Source organism: Dipodomys spectabilis, unplaced genomic scaffold (assembly GCF_019054845.1).
Source record: "Dipodomys spectabilis isolate Male_0828 unplaced genomic scaffold, ASM1905484v1 ptg000132l, whole genome shotgun sequence".
Taxonomy (NCBI): Eukaryota; Metazoa; Chordata; class Mammalia; order Rodentia; family Heteromyidae; genus Dipodomys; species Dipodomys spectabilis.
Genome location: NW_024870809.1, coordinates 3,627,700 through 3,648,019, shown reverse-complemented (window position 1 = coordinate 3,648,019; position 20,320 = coordinate 3,627,700). Strand labels below are relative to the sequence as shown.

Genomic DNA, 20,320 nt, shown 5'->3' with positions numbered 1-20,320 from the left:
AGTCACATTTGGGTCACATGGCCAAATCAATCAGGGAAGGAAGCACATTAAGGTTGTAGGTTCTGGGAAGGTATGAGTTAGTCACTAGGAGTTAGAGTTAGTCACTCAACTATCATGATCTACCACAGGAGCCAAGATAAGAAGCTTGGTTCATTTATTCAATATCAGTAAATCTTATCCATAGGCTATGAAGAATATGATCCTGGAATTAATTCAGTACAGAGGTCCAGGCTGAGATGTAAATTTTGTAGACACTGACGTATCAATCATACTAAAGCCACAAGACTGAAGGATGCCAACTATAGAATCAAAGTAGATAGAATAAGGCCCTGAAGTCTGCAGCCTAATTTTCCGCACACTGTTTAGAGGTCAGAGCCATGGAGAGGAACCAGAAAGGAGAAGGAACAAGAGAAAGAGCAGATGTAGAGGTGGCAAGGGAACAAAGAGAAAATATATCCCAGAGCCAAGTGTCAGTGTTTCAAGGATGAAAAGGTACATAGGACAAGTCTTAGGAACTGGTTATTGGATTTCATAATGAAAATGTCATTTGAGGCCTTGATGGGAGCTCTCTTGATGGAAGGGGCAAAGTTGCTTGAGAAATATAGAAAGAGAGGAATCGTGTATAGAAAGAATAGACCACTGTATGGTCCAGTAACACCAAGTGACTCAGATGTGTCATTTTAAGTATTTCCGGGCCACACTAATGTAGGGAAGACAAACAGGTGAAATCAGTTTTAGTAGTATACCTTATTTAGTCCATGTGGTCCAAAATATGATCAGTCTAATATAATCCACATGAAATCATTCTTGGGATATTTAACTCTACATTGCCTTGGAAACCTAGGGTGGGTTTGACACTAACTACACATTTGAACCTAGATGCATGGAAAGCATTGCATGGCCACACGTGCTGGTAGCCACCGTTTAGGCCTGTACCCCTATAGATAATTCATTCAAGGAGTGTTGCTATAAATGGAAGTAAAACAATGGAATAGCAGCAGGAGGCAGAAATGAGGTCACATGTTTGTTTTCAAATGCGGCATTTGCAGTACATTTAGATTATATGCTAATAGAAATAATCAAGTAGAGAAGAGAAAATTGTTGATCTAAGAAAAAGAGAAACAGTGACTGCAATGGACTGGTTGAGTAGCAGACTTGGGATAGCATCTGGGAACAGGAGCTACTGACCTTGCCTGGGACCCTGGGCAGTTCATCCATGGCCACAGGGAAGAAGCAGAGAACATTGGGCACCTACTGATGCAGATAGTAGGTTAAATGTGATCATGAGCGCTGGAGAAGTTTTCATCTGATTTCTTTTTTTTTCCTCAGTGAAGCAGGAAGCCAAAGCAAGGTCATCATTTGAGTGTGGCTGAGATAGAAATATTAAAGGAAAGAAAGGGATGATATTAAATCGTGGCCTAGGAGAGGGAGAGAGTGAATGGACCCAGGGAAGCAGAGTATGATTGCCTGGCAACATGAATGGTGCACTTGAGGTTTGTGCTCACGAATTTGAGGGGAGAACAGTCAGAGCTATTGTTTATCTCTAGCCATGTTCAGCTTGGTTGGGATAGACAATAGGATGAGAGAACCTGAGATTTAGCCAAGGCTGAGGGGGTTGCGGATAAGGGGAACAGTAGCATCAAAGATGTCTTCTGGGCCATGGGATTTATGGTGGGAAGAAGACAGCAAAAAAAAAAAATGGGTAGGACCAATAGCTTCACATACCCCAGTGAGGAAGAAGTGTGGAGGCCACAGAGTAACTGAACAAGAAAGAGAGGGTAGTGATGGTTGAAGAGGAATGTTTGGTTCCAGATTAGGAAGGGGCCACAGCTACTTGTAAGTATATAGTATCAGGCATGACCATGTAAATGGGTAGCTGAGAGGACAGGATCTGTAGAGGGAAATGATTCTAATGTGAGTGAGGACCCAAATACTTGCTTACTTTCATTATAGTTTCTTTAAATATAAATGATCACATATGGCTACTGGCTACCCTGATTCATTGGTTGGTATCAGCTATTGAACAATTAACATTATCAATCCCTTTTTAAAAATTATATTTTATTGTCTTTAAGTAGTTGTACAAAGGAATTGCTATTCACCAATCAGCTTATAAGTATAATGCATCTTGATCAGTGTCGCCCCCTTCCATCATTCTCCTCATTCCTCCCAACCCCACTCCCCTCAATTTTCTTAACTTCATAGGACATATACTGAGTATTATGACTGCATTCTCCTCTGCTTCCTTCCTTCATTTGTCGTTCTTGAATTGTGACACTCTCTCATCTTCTAGCATATACCTCTCTCTTAGTTCTGTGGTTGCATGTTGAATTTTGTTGTTGTCAGTCTTCTCCTATGGGTCCCTGAGTCTGCCAACCCCTTAAATGTTGCCATTTTCCAAGCCCCATCTTTGATCCTGTAATCACATTCCAATGACTCTTCCTTGTTAATCTTATTCACATGACTGTTTCCAGGCCATGCCTCTCTCGTAAGTGCTACATGAGACAGCCACAGCCTAATGGAGACGTGCTGGTGTAGCCTCTGGGGCATTCAGTGACAGCATGCCCCAGCATGAACTCACCTCTCCCCCAAATGAACTCTTCTCAGTTCCTGAAGCCACAGACCTGGAAATCACCAGTGATGTCACTCTTCATGCTCGGCAAATTACCAAATTATTTGTCACTGGAGCAGTGTCTGGGCCTGTCTTTATTCCCACTTCCCTCCAGCCCATGCTGCTGCTGAAGCAATCCAGGTGGATGAAATAGAAACCTGACCTTTTTACTCTCCTGTTGAAAACCTTTCCATGGCTCCACTCCCACTCCCAGTGCTCTTCAAATCTCACCTCAACCATCCCTTCCTCCAGCTTTTTTTCCTCAGCATCTATAATGATACTGACTATGCTGATCTTGCTACAGCAGGTCTCCATTCACTTGTAACAAGCAGAGTGACTCTCAGCCCATCAAAGATGTCCAATGAGTGACTAGAGCAAACAAGTGAATGAGTCAAAGAAAGCAGGAAGAAAATGAGAGAATGGAGATGCTACTCTGACCAGTCTCTATCTTTGGTGTATGTCCTCCCAGAGTGGTCATGTAGCATGAGAGAAAGGTCCCCAAGGAGACCTCTTGGGTTAATATAATCATCTTGGTTCCTAACACTCAAAAAACTTCCTTCTGGCAGAAATGGAGCTTAGAGAAAGCTATTTTCTTGGTTCCCTTCCCTGCCCCCACTTCCCACACATTGGTACCTTTCTAGATAACGTGCTTCTATACTCTTGGGATAGCAGATACTAGCAGAAAATGTCACTTTTTTCCCTTAAAGTAGAACAGAAAGTTTTATGTGTCTAATATTTCTGGAAGCGTTTAAGTTTCTTTTCCTTTTGAAGGAAACTGGTTTTTTACTAGAATTATCTCACGGGCCATATCCAGGTATCCAGCAAAGAGAATGATATGAGTTGAGTACAATTTGCATATATCAAGTTGACTATCTGTGCTCAGGCTTCTGCTTCTCTGTATTTATTTATTTTTCAATGAAATTGAATATCTTATCTTGCTAGCAGAAAAAAAAAAAAAGAGCTAACAGCAGTGATAGGATAGTGGAAGCCATAGTCTCCTTTCATAGACAAAGGCCACCTCTTCCCCAGATTCCCTTCCTCCTTCCCATCTTTATGAGATTTCGGATGATTGTGGTCACTGGTAAAAATAACAGCTGCTGTCTCTGTGACAGCCAAGCTGCCATGACTCCTTTTTTTCTCATAGTACTGGAGTTTGAACTTGGGGCCTCATACTTGCTAGGCAGGCACTCTACTACTTGAACTATGCCAACAGCCTTTTTGCTTTGTTTTTTTTTCCCCTCGAAATAGGGTCTTTCATTTCTTCCTGGAGCCTAACCTCAGAGTGTGACCCTCCTGTAGTACTTCTGACATAGCTATAATTATAGATATGAACCACCACCAAAAAGCTAGGCTTGTTGACTGAGATGGGATCTTGCTAATTCTTTGTCTAGACTGACCTTGGAATTGCAGTCCTCCCAATCTTCAACACTTGAGTACTTGGGATTACAGGCCTAAGCCACCACATTCAACTGCCACTTCTACTTTTTGACATTTCTTATATTCCATTCTTTATCCCTGAAACATGGATCTACTTTGAGGTCACACACAGGACAATGTACTTAGAAAAGGAGTAAGAATTGCTCAGGTACCTTCCTGTAGGTAGTGGCAAAGGCAGAACCCAAACCCAATGTTGTCTGACCCTCAAGGCTTTTTTTGTGAGACTTTTTTTGGGGGGGGGGGTCCGGTCGTGAGGCCTGAACTCTGGGCCTGGGCGCTGTCCCTCAGCTCTTCAGCTCAAGGCTAGCGCTCCAGCTCAAGGCTAGCGCTCTACCACTTGAGCCACAGCGCCACTTCCAGTTTTTTTCTTTTTGCTTATGTGGTGCTGAGGAATCGAACCCAGGGCCTCAGGCATGCAAGGCAAGGGCTCTACCACTGAGCCACCTTCCCAGCCCCCCTCAAGGCTTTTGATTGTAAGCTACTGAGTTGTAGTTTTTTTTTTTTTTCCTTTTTAGTCAGTTTTGGGACTTGAACTCAAAAGTCTTGTATTCTTGCTCAGCTGGTGCTGTACCACTTAAGCTATGCCTTCAAACCAGCTTTTTGCTAGATAATTAGAAATGGAGTGTAGCAAACTTTTCTGTTTGGGTTGGCTTTGAACCTAGATCCTCCAGATGTCAGCCTACTGAGTAGTTAAGGTTACAGTTATGAGCCACTAGTCATGGCTTTTTATTTGTTTTTATGTTTGTATTGCTCCATGTATTGCCTTACATTAGCTGTTGCTAACCAGGACTGATTTCTGCACACCTACATAATTTGGTCATTGTTTGAATGGTAGTAGGCTGTTGCACAATCTTGAGGCATCATAGTTTACTTACCTCTTCATTTTGTTTCCAGATTTCCAGTGCTATAAACAATATAGACATAAAATTCTTTGTGCAAATATGGACAGTATATTATTTTTTAAGGTATAGGATCACAGTCTTCAAAGTTGTAGTATTGAGCCAAATGGAGTTATACAAGCCTGTACCATTTATTTGCCAATACAAGAATTGTTTTTGCATGTTTACCATGTACTCGTTGCTGAGGTGAAGTGGAGTTTCAGAACCGCCCCTCCTCCTCTGAGCTCTCAGCGTGATATTGGGCAGATGATGCAACATGGAAGGAATGGGGTGAATGTGGGGCTTTGGGCAAGGTGTACTGAGAGTGCTGAGCAACATGTCCTCTGTTAGTTTCTGAGTGTTCTTCCCTCATAGCATGATGCATGGCAGGGTCAGGGGCCACAGTGATGCAGAGATGGTGCATGGTGAGAGAAAGGCTGTCCCACACTTGAAGCCTTCTCCAGGAAGGTCTGCTGAGCTACCTCTTGGCTGAGGCCACTATCCCACAGCATCTACTCTCAAGTCTCTTCTGAAGCCTGCTCCTGGCTCATGATGCCTGCAGTGCTGCCCAGATGCCACTAGTGGAAGCTTAGCAGGAGCCTAGGGGAGGAAGGGAGCCTGTGGAATAATAGCTGGTGGATCTAGCAATGGGTTGTGCCTGCAGTAGTAACCTGAGCACCTGCCAGCTTTCCAGGTCCCTCCCATCTTCTTCTGTGTGTCCCTAGCAGCAAAGGTGACAATATTCACTCAGTAGACAGGCAAGTGCATACATTCTTGGTGAACCCCTCAATGCATTTTTGCAAATCAAGCCTGTGCTGGATGCAGGGAAGACAAGAGTGTGACAAGGAACTGGGTCTCAAAGCACGCTAAGGTTAGAGAGTAGGCAGATAAGAAAAGAGACAGTTCAACTTGGAGGTCTAGACACGTGGCAGCAGGGCCTTTGAGCACATCTGAGAGCCCATTTCCCCAGAGCTCTGTTGTCATGATTGGCTGTCACATTGCCTGTCCCCCACCCTCAATTTCTCCATTTATAAAATGGAGAAACAAGATCTATGTCCTCAGAGGCCCTTCTGACTCACATGTTCCACGAGCCTCTCTCTTGTTCCTAAAGCAAGTTGAGCTTCCTGCACAGAAGACTCTCCTGGCTTTAGTCACCCCATCTCCTTCCTCTCTTCCCATCTACCTCCCCCGCTTTATATGATGTTACTTTGGTGTTGTATACCTGGCCTTCTTCCAATATCAGAGTACAAAAGTTCCCATGATTTTGTTTACCACTGTGTGCTGCATCATCCACATCTAGATGTTCACTTCATCCTCTTCATTGAGTTTGTGACTCACATTATAAAAATAATCAAAATCCATTAAATCCCAGATACACCATGACCTATTAGCAGCATTTGTTAAATCCCATGTCACTGTAACCTAGTATCTCGTCTGATCAACAATCCTGTGAATTAGGTAGTACTGTTCCATTTTGTCGATGAGTAAAGGTGATTTCAAGAAAGGCTGAGATTTCTCAAGGTCCTAAAGTTGGTCAGGTTCCAGTCCCTACACTTATTCATTGCACCCTGTTTCCTATGGGACACCATAGGCACATTTTCACATGGACATTCTTCTACACACACCTCAATTCAACGTGTTTAAAGTGGACTTCACCATTTCCCTACCTCTAGCTGCAATCTGCCTTTGCCTCTTCTCCATTGCAAGGAAGGGTATCACTAACCCAGTAAGGGTCAAGCCAAGGCCTTGAGAATGTCTGTGATTCCTCTTCCTTACTCTCAACATCCAGCCTTGTACCATATTGGTGATTTTCTCTACTCTTGTCTTCAGAAGCCATTTTGTTCTCTCCAGGTTCCTATATCTATCTTTTTGCCACTGGACCTCTACTCTCTCTTGCTCCAGTCATCCCCTGCACATTTGTGTAGGGTGATCTTATACAAGCACATGTGTGAGCCCAGCACTCATCTGCCACTTGCTGTCTTCTTTGCTCTACAGTACAGCTGAAAGCTGGCCACCCAAGGGCTGAAATCCATCCAGTCTTAAGATATATTTTGTTTGGTCTACTGAACATTCTTAAAATATTTGGAATTAGTTGCTGACATTTAAAAAAAGGAAATTCCATATAAAGGTTCATATTTCTAGTTTCTCTTGAAAAAAAAAACAAATCAAAACAACACAACAATAAAACTAAGCACCTCTTGTTCTGCAGTTTTGCAGGGCAGTGATTGGTGGAGGTGAGTGGTAGCTGCCTCTTAGAAGGGTTCTGGGTTTTCTGGTTTGCCAGTGTTCATATTCATCCGTGTCTCTTACACTCTGGCCATGTCCCTGCTTCTTATCATCTGCTTAGATTTGAGGTGAGCTCACAATCCTGCTGTATGTCATGAAGTCCAAAGCCCTCAGCATGATTCCTATGGTCCCACAAGGCCCATCCAGGGGCAGAGCAGCCCTGGCAATCCCCGTGTCTCACCCATGTGCCTTCTGCTCTCTTCTGTGGCCCCACTGAATTCTTACCTATTCTTTTTGGGATGGCCTCAACTCATTTCTACCTGTATACAGGTGGCTGCATTGGAAGGCTCTTCTTGAAGTCCCATTTGTCCTTCATGATTCTGTTGCAATATTACTTCCACCAAGATACATCTCTTGCTCTGTGCCCCCCTCAAGCTGAATTTTGTCTTTCTGTAACATGTGTCACAGACGTCAGTCAACACCCAGCTCCACTGTATTGTAATCATTGTTGTGAGTCTAGATTGCAGAAGGCTTACTTCAGACTATGGTACTTAATAACTATAGGATGCACGGGTGAATTGAAAACACTGCTCTAGGATATGATGTCACCCCTGCTTCCTTGGGATGAATTAGCTCCAGGTCTCTAACTTCCTCAGATAACCACCTCAAGTCTATGTTTAGAGTGATAGTACACTTTAAACCTTATCCCTGCTCTGTAAGCTCAGGAGTACAGCCAGGCCTCCAGAATGGTGGTTCCCAGCGGTGATGGAGGGAATGCAGCTGTCTCAGTGGTTCCTGGGAAGGAGATACTCAGTGGCTGGGAAATGATATTCTACTTGAGGCATAATGGACACAAGACATCTAACAATCATTGAACGTGCTCCTTGAGCCAGGCTTTTGGGAAAATGGGACTTGGGGAGTTTTTCCACAGTCAAATGAGCCAATTCGAACCCAAATCTGTCTAATTTCAAAGTTTGCATTCCAGCTAGGTGCTGCTGGCTCACGCCTGTAATCCTAGCTACTCAGGAAACTGAGATCTGAGGATCATGGTTCAAAGCCAGCCCAACCAAGAAAAAGCCAAAAATGGAGCTGGTAGATCACCAGCCTTGAGCGAAGAAAAAGTTCACGGACAGCGGTCAGGCCCTGATTTCAAGCCACAGTACCATCAAAATAATAAAGTTCACATTCCTAGTTACTATAATATACATCCTCAATGTCACCGGATCAAAACTGTATTAATGCAAACTACATGATTTTACAAGCAGTGTTATCTCAAGTATCAATTTTAAAAAAGGAAGGAAAATCCTGAGGCATAACTAGCATGCAGACACACTCATGTGTTAGCAGGGCTTGTATTCCAATAGTAGAATATTGGGAATTTTTTTCTACTTTTCCTTTCTTCTTCCTACTTTGTAACATTCTACAGTACCTTTACTGAGCATGTATTACTTTTATAATCAAAAATCTTCTCTTTGTAATGGCCTAGCATGGACTAGCAGAACACAGGAAGAGGTGGCCTCATGTACCCAATGAGGTTCTCATAGTAGCAGTTACTGATGGATTGAAAGGAGCCATGAGCAGATTGCAGCTATGACTTCAACCCTTGCCCTCTGTGTGGGCAAAGAAGTGGGTAACTTCCTCCTATCTCACCATCTCTGCTCTTCCTCCAGGTGCTTATACCCCAGAGCCCCTCAGCAGCTTCCGGTGGGCTCTTCTTTCAACTGGCCTCATGTTCTTTTACCACTTCAGCTTCCTACAGATCCTCGGCCTGGTAAGTTTGGTTATAGCCCCTTCTCTCCCCTCTGTTTGCAGTTCTCCATAAATCTTGATAATCCCAGTTGGCGCTAGTGTATCATTTTGTTTTGAAAATACAAGATGTGAAAGGCCAGGATGTCAGATTGTTGTGTCTGGGATGCTGATTTATGATCCACAGCTTTGGCCTCTCCAAAGAGTTTTTGAATACTTCAATAATGGCTGTTCTTCCATCCTTGGAGAGGCAAGAATGCTTTTCAATCATAGCCACTTGGGTTGGAAATACTGAGCTGCAATAAGGCAGTGGTTTGCTGTATACTTCATGGGGAAGCCTCTGACCTTGGGTCCATTTTGAGCCTTCTCCTACATCCCTTAGCAGGCACTGCCCTAAGCAGTATGGCCAGTAAAACGTGGTGTTGGGGAACAAGCATGACATTCTGTGGGGTTTTGAACTGCCTGGAGCATGGAGAATGTTTGAGTTATCCAAAGCCCCAAATCGCCGATATTATGAAGATGTATGCCAGTGGCATAGAGATCAGGACTGAGCATGGGGTCAGGAGACCCAAGTTCAAATCGGCTCCACCACTGCTCTGGATGGGTCACCTCACCTTTGAGGGCAAAGCGCTTTCTACCTCATGATAACATGGTCTCCAAGTGCAGCCTGACTCCCTGAGAGGTGGTGAGGACTTGTCTTTAACATGTAAAGGCTTGAAGGGTGCTGCAAAGCAGGTGGCTTGGCCATCTTCAGGGGCAGAGTGGCATGTCTGGTTCTATGTAGGTGGCATTAATATAGCATCAGCCATGTGGAGCCTTGCGCGACTTTGCATGATGGGAATATGTAACCAAAGTGGTCACTTTCTCTTCACCCTGGTGAACGGCTCTGCTCTGGTTGGCCAGAAGTGGTCTGAGTTCCTTGCCAATAGCATCGATGCTTGCCATGCTTATGGAAGGGCTCAATGTGACTCAAACCTGCATACACCCCTCCTTACCTCTTGCTGGACCCCATTGATAACCTGGATTCCAGAGGCATCAGTGGCTCATGTTACCATAAATACTATGCTCCAGCCATGCCTCCTTTAGGGAAGGCTCCAGTCACCCCACTCCATTCATTTCATGATTCCATTTAGGTGCTACGTCCCTCATGGAACCTCTCAGTATTCAGCCCCATTCTGTCCGTCACATCTGCTCCTCAGACCTCCCCATGGCATGAAAAGCTTGTGGGCACCATCTGCTTTGAGGTCAGATACAGTAAATAACCATCCTCACTTGATGGACTGACAGGATGTGGAGGCAGGGACCGTGTTGTTAACTGCTCTTTTATCCCATAATGTCTCTCCAGGGACTAGGTACATAGTGATTCTTAGGAATGGAGAAGGCCTTGGAGCCCACCCCCTCTCCCCCACCGGAAAGCAAGACGGAGCCAAACCTAACGGCTTTTCCATCAGACAACCCAGTCAACACCTCCAAAAGGCTTTAGTCTCAGCCCACTCAGCAAACCTAGGGCACAGAAATCTCTTTATGAACAGGTGGAGATTGGTCAATCCCGCCTTGTCTAGTCCCCCACTAGGTAAAGATGGCTGAACTGGCAGAAACCAGAGAAGCCAAAGGATGGCGAACGCTCACTCTCCCTCCCTTGTCCCTGCAGGTCACCGAAGTGAATTTGAACAACATGCTGTGTCCGGCCATCTCAGACCCATTCTACGGCCCCTGGTATCGCATCTGGGCCTCGGGACACCAGACTCTCATGACCATGACCCACGGGAAGCTGGTCATCCTGTTCTCATACATGGCTGGGCCCTTGTGTAAATATCTGCTGGATTTGCTCCGGCTTCCAGCCAAGAAAATAGACTGAAGGTGCTTGGTTTTGGTTTTGTTTTGGTTTGTTTTTTTTGGTGATTTTTTTTCCTCTCTAAGGAAGCAAATCCTGACTTGACTTGGAGAATACTCAGTCCTTGATGAAATTGTTGGAGAGGGCAGTAGGATGTTTGGTGTATTTCTTTTTTTCTTCCTCTCTGTCCCTTTCTTCCATCATTCTTCCTTCCCCAGCTCCTATCCCTCTAGGATGTCTCCTTGTGCCTAGGCATGGTGCTAGGGGCTAGGAATCCCCCCCCCTTCCCTCTCCTTGGCTCTGTCTTCCTGCTCTGCTCTGAGTGGCCTTACACAGGGAGGTAGTAGTCTTGGCTCCCTCACCCTGCTTGTTGGTGCTTTAACAACAGCTGGTTGAGGAAACAGGGAACAACAAGCAGTAATTCTTCCAGCATCCAAGTGACAAGTTTAGTTGGCATTTCATTTCTCCACTGCCAGGGACCTCCAGTCTCTTGCTGGGATCCCCTTTTGTCTCCAGCACAGTCCCCGTCCTAAGGGGACTGAGGCCTTGTTTATATACCAGCAGCAAGTCCAGAGTGAAGGGATTTCCCAGCTCATGGCCAAAATAGAATTGGCCAGATTCTTCCCACTACTGTCCCATGATTCAAAAGCAGGGAGCCCCTCAGCCTTGCTCCATCAAAACACTGCCTAGAGTGGGGAGTGAGAATGTCATGCACCCCAAGTTTGAGATCCCATTGAGGGGGTTAGAGATCTGTTGCACTGGCAAATCTAAAGCAAAAACGAAACAAACCATATATGCCACACCAGGCAGGACCCTAACAACTGCCCACGAAAGCTGAGAACTGAACATATCCCAATGAAAATTGAGTGTCAAAAGTAAATTAATCAAAGCAAGTGATAACTTGAGCAAACTGTGATTCAAATCATGTTCCATGTTCATGGTGATAATAAGCATGTGACCCTCCACCCGTCTTTCTTCTGTCTGTGTCTCAGAAGCAGCTTCAAGGAAGCGTGTGCTAGGATTGAGGCTTGGGCTTACTTTTCTTTTGTGTTTGTATGGTTTTGTATGTCTGAGTTGGAGTAATTCTTTCATCAGGGCCCTATTCTGGAAGGTTGCATAGGCTCTATAGGGTCTTACAGGGTATGGCCACACTCTGGTTTGGGAGGCTATAACTCTTGCCTGTTGTTTCCCTAGGGCCATGTTTCTTCAATGCAGCTAGATTCAACACAGGGGTGGTCACCCCATACCTCCTACTTGATATTCCCCCAAGGCCCACATCTAGAGTGAAAGGGAACTCCAAAGGGACTATGTAGTTCCTACAAGTAGAGGAGGGAGTATCAAGTACTCTGAAAGAGGGGACTTTTCACTCAATTATACATGGACCTCAAGAAGGGAGACAGACTTCTACTAGGAACAGATCTGTTTAAGACTAGAAAAGTTCATTCAGTGACTACCCAGTTGCCCTGGACCAGTGCCAATGTCAGATATAGATTGAACTTTGGTGATCAGTGGCACAATTTTAGAAATGGACCTATCGGAGGCAGTAGCTGTACAAATCTCTGAGTAAGTGGAAACCCATGGAGGAAACTGTGGGAGCCAAGATCTAGTGGCATTGAAGCAATTCACCCAAGGGCACGGAGAGAGGAAAAGAGAACATCATGTGACCTTGGCCTTGCCTTGAGCAAATTGGGCTGTGACACTTGGATTTTCTGTCCTCTCTAAGGGCCCTGCCAAGCTTTTCTTAGTGCCTCTCTCCCTAGGACTGACTGCCTGCCAGAGGAGGTACCTCTTGAGTAGCTATATTTGACTGACCTTCCTATCAGGCTGTAGCCTATAGGTCCAATTGGGGAAGAATTGTGTGTAAGACTGTAATAAACCCTGGCCCTCTGTAGGAGAGGTTGGGAAGATGACCCCCTGGGGGTCCTGGACTGACCTCTGCAAAAATATGGAGCTTCTACAGTTGGAGTATCTATGTCTGAGCTGGGGACCAGCTCCAGAATGCCCTGGTGGTGTTGGGGTATAGGTCTTCTCTTCTTCCTCATCTCAGTGGCACAACACAGATGACTAGTCATGAGACTTTCTCTTACTGGCATGCCTCCAAAATCTTGCCTTTGCCCTGGCTACAGCTCAGTACCCCCATCCGGGCAGCTACTTTCTAGTGAACAAGAGAGAAAAAAGGAAAGCCATGTTTCCTGAGATGGCCAGGCCAGAGTCAGATACATTGTCAGGAGAAGGGGAAAGGGGAGATGCAGGAGGACAGGTTGGATCCCAAACAAGGAAGCTGAAGGGAACAGATAGTGTACCCCTTCCCCAGGCTCCAGAGTGAGTCGGCCTGGATTTAGGGGTATTGGAAGCAGCAAGCATCCAAAGTGCTCTGAGACTCACTCTTACCCTGGGCTAAGCCCGTGTGAAAAGAGATAACCTGGCCAGACACATGGAAGCTTGCCTTAGGGATGGCCCCCCTATTTGTCCAACAAGCAGTCTGCTACTGGCTCTGGTATAGGAGCACTGAGGGGACCAATGGGCCCTGGCTTCCCAATTCCTGAGGGTTTTCCTGCCAGTACCAAGGCTGTTCTCAAACCACCTCAGCCCTGTTTCCATCTGTTATCTGCCATCTGCCAGTGTGTGATGGCTCTGTGTGTGAGAGAGTATTCATAGAGGTAGCCAGTTTCCTTTCAGACAACCACAGGAATGGAAAGGAGTGCTCTCATATGCCCCTGGGCAGCTGTGGTCAATGATCTGGGCCAATGAGCACAATTTCCTGAGCTGGCCAACTTACGGCTTCATTCTGAATGGCAGAGAGATGGTCACGCTTACTTAAAGTCTTTCTCACCCTAGTATTTGGTTTCTTATGCCCAAGACCTTGCCTAGCATCCTCTCAGAGGCATGGTGACATGTTCCTCTGCCAGCCTATGAGGCACTACAGAAGTTCTGAAGCCACAACATCCCTTTCTCTGTCTCGGTGGACTTCTAGCACTCACCTGAACTATTGGTGCCCTGTGCCCTACAAGACCTTAGCCTAGCTGTTATACCATCTGTTTTGAAGTAGCCTTCACCAGGGTTTAGAAATAATGTGATTATTAATGATTCAGTGTCCTGTGACAGTCATGATCACACTCCCCCCATAGATTTCACAGTAGTGGCAGGGCTCTCTGCGCCAGAACTGGCTTGGTCAGTTTCCTGGGCTTGGTTAGCTGGGCTCCTAGGAGGCAGAATGTCCTGTTCTGCCACAAAGACTCTCCACTGTTATCTACACTGTTCAAAAGAGGAACTCCTTCATGGTTTTACCTACATGGAAGGTCTGGGAAGGTATGGTAGGACAAGGTAGTGGTATTGCCTTTGGTCTTTCATGAGCCTGCAGGTCCTTGGCAATGCTCCAGACTGGTATGGGGTCTCCTCCCTGCTGCCCTGCATTCATTGAGGTGGACATTGGTGAAAGGACTCAGCCTTCTCTTCTGTACATAGATAGAATAAGCCGATTCGTGCTCAGGACAACCCAGTCACTTGCAATTGCTCTTTTCTGGGACACTTTTCTAAAGTGGTTTGGTACCAAACAACCCAACCCCACCCCCACCATGACATAAAAACCCAACAACACAAAAGTCATTTCAAGCAGAGATTTACTTTGGAAACTCTTGCTTACTTTGCGTGTCAGTGTTGTTTTCGTGGTGAAAGGTTTCTTCATTTCCATGGATAGAATTGTAGCTAAAGGAACTAGATAGGCTGATGTATAATTATTCCTACTGGGACACTGGCAATGCCTCTGTCCCTCTTGCCTGCCCCCAGTCCTTATTTCCCCAAGCTGGGATGGCTGTACCCTGGGCCAACCACCCTCTGTACCTTCCTCCCTCCAGACAGTGGCTCCCATCAGAACCAGTCTCTAATGCCCCTAGACCTAGGTATTCTTTGTCAGTCTTGTTCTTGGGTGCTCTATGCCCCCCTCCCACCCAGTTTGCTCTCTTCTTTGGGTATTTTGTAATGTGTTTTGTAAAAATCTTTGATTGTATGAAAGTACTCTCTGCATTCACCTTTGGAAATAAATGGTCCTTCATTTGTGGACTTAGCATTTTAGTCTCAGGTGTTTCTGTTGCCGAATATCCCTGAATGAAAAGAAACGGTCACTGTGGGACATTCTATGGCAATGTTCTCTTCACTCACTGTTATGAAAACATGCAAGAGTCCTGGCCTTGCTTTCCAGCTCCATCTCAGAAGGCCTGATAAGTAAACAAAAGGGGTTGTTTGTTGGCCTTATACACCATGGAGGACCCTCAAAGAGTGGCTTGGCCCCAGGAGCAGTATGGTTGTTTGAATGCTCTGCCTACTCGCAATGGGTTGCCAGTGGCTCAGCAGGTCATTTTTGGGTTCTCTAGGCCCCATGGTGTTTTAGGCCACATTTCATGCCTGAGGTCAAGAGGACAACTTTGAAACCAAATATGTTGCTTTCAGGCCCACAGCCCCTGAGTATCCTCCTTGCCAGCGTGTGCTGGGGGACTGGGAAGGGTGTGAGCAAGATTATCCTTTCCTTCAGGGAAGTGAGCCCTGCTTTCCCAAGGCTGCCCATAGTACCCATTGCCTTCCAACAACATAGAGGTCCCACTCCATCTTTTGCCAGTTGCTGCAGCTTCTAGATGAGACGCAGCAAGCCATAGGGCAGTCAAGGTGGGTGGATCTTCCCATTTGCCAGGAGTGGCCTTGTAAACATGATCTAGAAAGTACCAGCTTGAGAAAAGCCATTCATCACTTGGTACCCCAGGATCTCCATCTGCTCATCCATACTTCCAACTGTGCCAGGAATGGTATTCTGTCCTTTCTCCACACATTCCCTCCACAGCGACCATGGATGCTCTGTTCCCAGAGTTGACTGCTAATTAATGTCTGTTTGACTAGGAAACACAGATTCCACTTAGGCTCACTAGAAATGGAGGAGCTACAGATGGAAAGGAGTTTTGTTAGACTCCATGCTCTGTGTGCCTTACTCCTTCCTTTGCTGGGATTGCTAGGGAAGGGACCCCACTCTTAAGAGAAACTGCAGGAGCGCCAGGGAGTAATGTAGAAGGCAGAGAGAAGGTGAAATCTATGACTGCAAAGCAGAGGAGTCAAGGCCATGGGAAAGACCCTACACAGTGTCAAGACAGAGTCAGAGGCTGGGAGTATAGTGGTCTCGGCATGAGGGGCCAGACAAGAATAGGTGGGAGAGGGTGGGAGAAAGAAGCTACTAAAGACGTAATGAGGGAAGTTTATTTCTGGCCTTCACAGAATTTCCTTTTTAAGAGAGAGGCCTGCCAAAGGCCACTGCCATCCCTCCCTAAGACTGGGGCTTCTGGCCCTGTGGTCCATTCCTCCTATAGTTTGGTCTGCCTCCTGCATGTCCCAGCCTTTCTAATGCAAATCTGACTTCCTCACTAATCTGAGCTTCTCATATGGAGGCTAGAACACAGGCTATCGGTAGTTTTAGCTTCCTTTCTTACTCCCACACTCCCCCAAAGAAGCATGCATAGAGCCCTCTTGCTCCAACCCTTTTCATTACTTTGTAACTCCTTTGTTTACTTAGCCTTTGAACTGTTTCATTTTTCTCAGTTTCCCATTCTCCATCTCCATCCTAGTCTCAGCTCCAATGCTGGCCATTTTGTGCAGGTCTCCATGGAGCTTCAGTCCAGTATCCACTTTGCTCTTAAAGCACCCAGTGCTCCCTATAAGCGCCATTTGCCTCCTTAGGTCTCTCATGGCTGGGCTCTATCTGTCTTGAGTCCTTGAGGGAAAGATGGTCTCTGATTCAAGGTCTAAGGCATTTGTTTCATAAAAGTATTGTTAGAAGACCATGAAGTGTGGCTCAGATGTGGAGCCAGTGCTTATCATGCCCAGTGCTCTTGGTTTGATCCCCAGTATCCACTGTAGGCCAGATGAAGGTACTCGGCAACCAAGAATCTAACTGAGTCATGAAAAGTGGTTGGAGATTTCATTGTCACCAAGGAAGACATAAGCCATTGCTTTTCCCTTGAATTCTCTTGTGTATGCCTGGGATGTTATTGTTTTTCCTCTCATGCCAGGCTTTTTACTCATGACATATTTCCTGCTTTTCTTCTGGGCTCTGTGTAATTGCTATTTTGGGCCAGGAGATGCTTTTGTGAGGGGGGCGGGCAGTAAGCCCAACTGTTTTACCCAACCTTTCTCCAGCCCTCTGGCTAAGGGGTGAGAGTTGCTCTTCTATCACCTTAGTAGCAGTATATTCACATCCAGGAGACCTCACTTCTTCTCCAGGGAATACTATGTAGGTAGAATTTTTTTTTGGCTTTTTCTGGGTATGCTATGCTGGTCCTGGGGCTTGAACTCAGGGCCTGGGCTCTGTCCCTGAGCTTCTTTTTGCTCAGGACTAGCATTCTACCAGTTAAGCCACAGCTCTACTCCAGCCTTCAAGTGTTTTATTGGAGATAAGAGTTTCATGGACTTTCTTGCTCAGGCTGCCTTTGAACCATGATCCTCAGATCTCAGCCTGCTAAGTAGCTGGGATTACAGATGGTAACCATCAGCAACTGTCTTGTTTATGGCTCTGTGTCTGTGTCTGTGTGTGTGTGTGTGTGCCCTAGTACTGTGGCTTGAACTCAGGGTCTCATGTTCTTAATTGGCTTTTCTGCTCAAGGCTGCTGTACTACCACTTGAATCATACTTGCACTTCATGGCTTTTTTTAAAGACAGGGTCTGGTTTTGTTGCTCACATTGGCCTGAACGTTGCTATGTAGCCCAGGCTGGCCTTGCATTCATGATCCTCCTGTCTCAACCTCTTGAGTGCTGTGCTTATAGGCATACACCACCACACGTGGCCAGAGTTGACAGGGTAGAAGCCTCACCAGTTCATGGACTTTGTCCTTCACCTCTGTGTAGGGTAGCAAGCAGCTTAGAATGATAATAACCAGGTTACTAGTGAGTTTTTTATTTGGCTTGGTTTGCTAGGGCCAGCAAAGGAGCAGAGAGACCCACAGATATCAATCTGACAAACAGAATGGTTTATCCATCGGATATATGTGGTTCCCTAACTTTGGCAACAGGCAAGACCTTATCCAAATTTAAAGACTCCTGTGACTGCCTACCCTTACTCTGCCCCCAATCACCATTCTGCCTAGCCTTGAAATTCCTCACTGTTGGTATCTGAGCCACTGGACACAGGGACTTTTGAGCCTCCTAGATAGAAAAATAGCAGAGATCATTCATTTTGGCAATGGATGTTCTCTGTGGCTGACTCCCTAATTTCAGTCCTGCCCCTCCTGTGTGACAGCCAGTCAGGAACCATGGCATTTCACAACGTAGGCTCAGTGATGAGGGTGTATCCTGTCTTAATATATCACTGCCAAGTAACAGGGGCAATAGTATGAGCCACAGATCTCTTCTACCATATAACCATCCAACTCCAGCTCCACTTGTGTGCCAGCCACCAGTTCCCCTGCTGGCTCTCCACCCCGCCAATTCTTCCCAGAAATCTACAGAGGTCTCTACCTTTGCCTTGTCTTCAGCATCTCTTTCTCTCATGCTCAGGAGCTCTGAGCTCTCAGCTATTGCATTTTTAGAAAGACTTGAGCTCTCTAGCATCGTGCCCCATGTAAAATAAACATTCAGGGCCAGGTCACCACACCTCTGGTAAAACAAGCTTATAACTGTTGCCGTTGTCATCTGAAAAAACATTTAGAATCTTAATGCCCAGGCCTCACCCAAGATCATAATCCCAAACTTTTTCTTCCTTTTTTTGCTCTTACTTTAAGCTTACAGACTCTAAGTCATATCTTTGACCTGGCCATCTACATCAGTGCTTTTGTCCAAAATGAAACAGTTATGATACACTGAAAGGTATGAAATGACACCTTGATACGACAAGAATAAGACATTCTCCAGAGGGTTAGAAGTTGTTCCTTAGCACCTCAGGAGTTATGGGAGATGCCTTAGAGGCCCTTTCTGGGAATGGCAGATCGATGTGAGCAGAGTGGGTGGCTCTCTGGCCTTCCTTTGTTTCACCTAAGACACCTCCAGTCATATCTGTTTCATCAGGGAAGTTTTTAAAAGCCACTTACGATAGTGGCTGTTCTGTAGAAGTCAGGGAACTCTGCTCCCGATTCTCCCTTTCTTAGTCCCCGCTGCTCTTGGCCAAATGAGAGCTCTCTGGTCTCTATTTGGAAAATGGTACTAAATTCCTCAAGCCCTGCCTGCTCCACAGGTAGCTGGGCCAAATCCAATGGGATGAGGTATGAGGGACTTTATAAAGTCAGTCTAGTACAAGGGCCCCTGATTTTCACACACCAAGCTTACCAAACATGTTCTTAGAGCAGACACTTGCTGGGGCTTTGGTTGTATTCAACTTTGTGCCCTGATATGCCATATGTCCTTGGGGGGGGGGGCAGAAGTGGTAAATTTTTGGTTTTAAGATGTATGTTTCTTTCATGTCTTAACATCTCTAAAATTTGGATAAACTTTATAGTCAGTGTCATGACAGCTTAATCAGTAGTGTGTTTCTCTTTCAGTGATAGAAAAAATAAGGGGCATCTTATGACCTAAGCTTAGAGCTGATGGAATACTAGAATTGTTAACTTGGACTCTTCCTCATCTACCCCTAGGAAATGCCTCTGGGGTAAAAAATTACAAACTCAACTTTTAGCATTTGACCTCATTCGAACACTGTTCTAAAAGAGTGTGAGGGTGGTTAAATGCTTATAATCCTAGCACTCAAAAGGGTCAGGCAGGAGAATGAGGTGCTCAAGGAGAACCTGGGCAACACAGGGAGACCCTGTCTCAAAGAACAAAAAAAACACAAACCTAACTCTGTCCTCTGTGGAAGATTAGGAGAGGCGTACTTTCTATTTCCTGCCTAGAGGGGGCCCACTTTGTTGAGCTGTCTCATGAGACAGATGGTTTGTGGGACATGAGAGTGAAGAGAGAATGCACCTGCATAAGGAAGCCCATCATGCCAAAAGACAGGAAGGGAGCCAGACAGGCCAGGCCAAGCCAGCCCCAACAACTCTGCTTTCTTTATTTCTCAACCACAGTCTGGCCAGACAGCTCAGGCTAATTCCCCCAGGAACTTTTAAAGCTAGGCATTGCCAGATATGAGGTGAGCGGATGGCAGTAGGGGCACAAAGGCAGCAGAGCCCAGCCAGTCCAGAACCTGTTAGTTTGATGTGAGTAGCTGTCAGGACCCCACACAGGAAGGCGATGATTTCCTTGCTTCTGCAAACAAGGTGGAGTAGGTGAGTCAGGGGCCTTTCAAGGAAAAGCAGCACTTTGGCTTAGGCAGGAAGCCCAAGCCAGGAGTTCTCCATTGTAAGTGGAAACTGCAGCCAGCCTTCCCTCAGTCTTGGCGGCCTTGCTAATGAAGCTTGGCCCTTGTAACCTTTAGGCCATGCTCTTCTAGAAAAAGAAAGGAGTATCTGTACTATGATCCAGGGATACTTGGATGCAAGAAACTGCTTTTGGAAATTTTCCCCTAGAGTGCTTAGCAAGACATGATCAGCCCAGATTACAGCTGCCCTCACGTAACTAGGTTAAAGTGTTGGCCTACTTAGGCCCCTCCTGCTGTGGCCTCCTTCAAAGCTGATGAGGCCGATTAGG

General features: G+C 45.8%; 1 protein-coding gene across 5 annotated transcripts in view; it reads left to right on the top strand.

Annotated features, from left to right (window-relative positions):
- Positions 1-14,795, top strand: part of Tmem164 (transmembrane protein 164) — a 174,011-nt gene extending 159,216 nt beyond the window's left edge. For 4 of the 5 annotated variants that reach the window (XM_042690040.1, XM_042690034.1, XM_042690039.1 and 1 more), the window contains 2 exons: positions 8,823-8,923; positions 10,550-14,795. In XM_042690040.1, coding sequence (XP_042545974.1) covers positions 8,823-8,923; positions 10,550-10,756 — 308 coding nt within the window. In that variant the 3' untranslated portion in view covers positions 10,757-14,795. The remainder of the gene's footprint in view (positions 1-8,822; positions 8,924-10,549) is intronic. The other variant, XM_042690035.1, reaches the window with a different exon arrangement.
- The last annotated feature ends 5,525 nt before the right edge of the window (positions 14,796-20,320 follow it).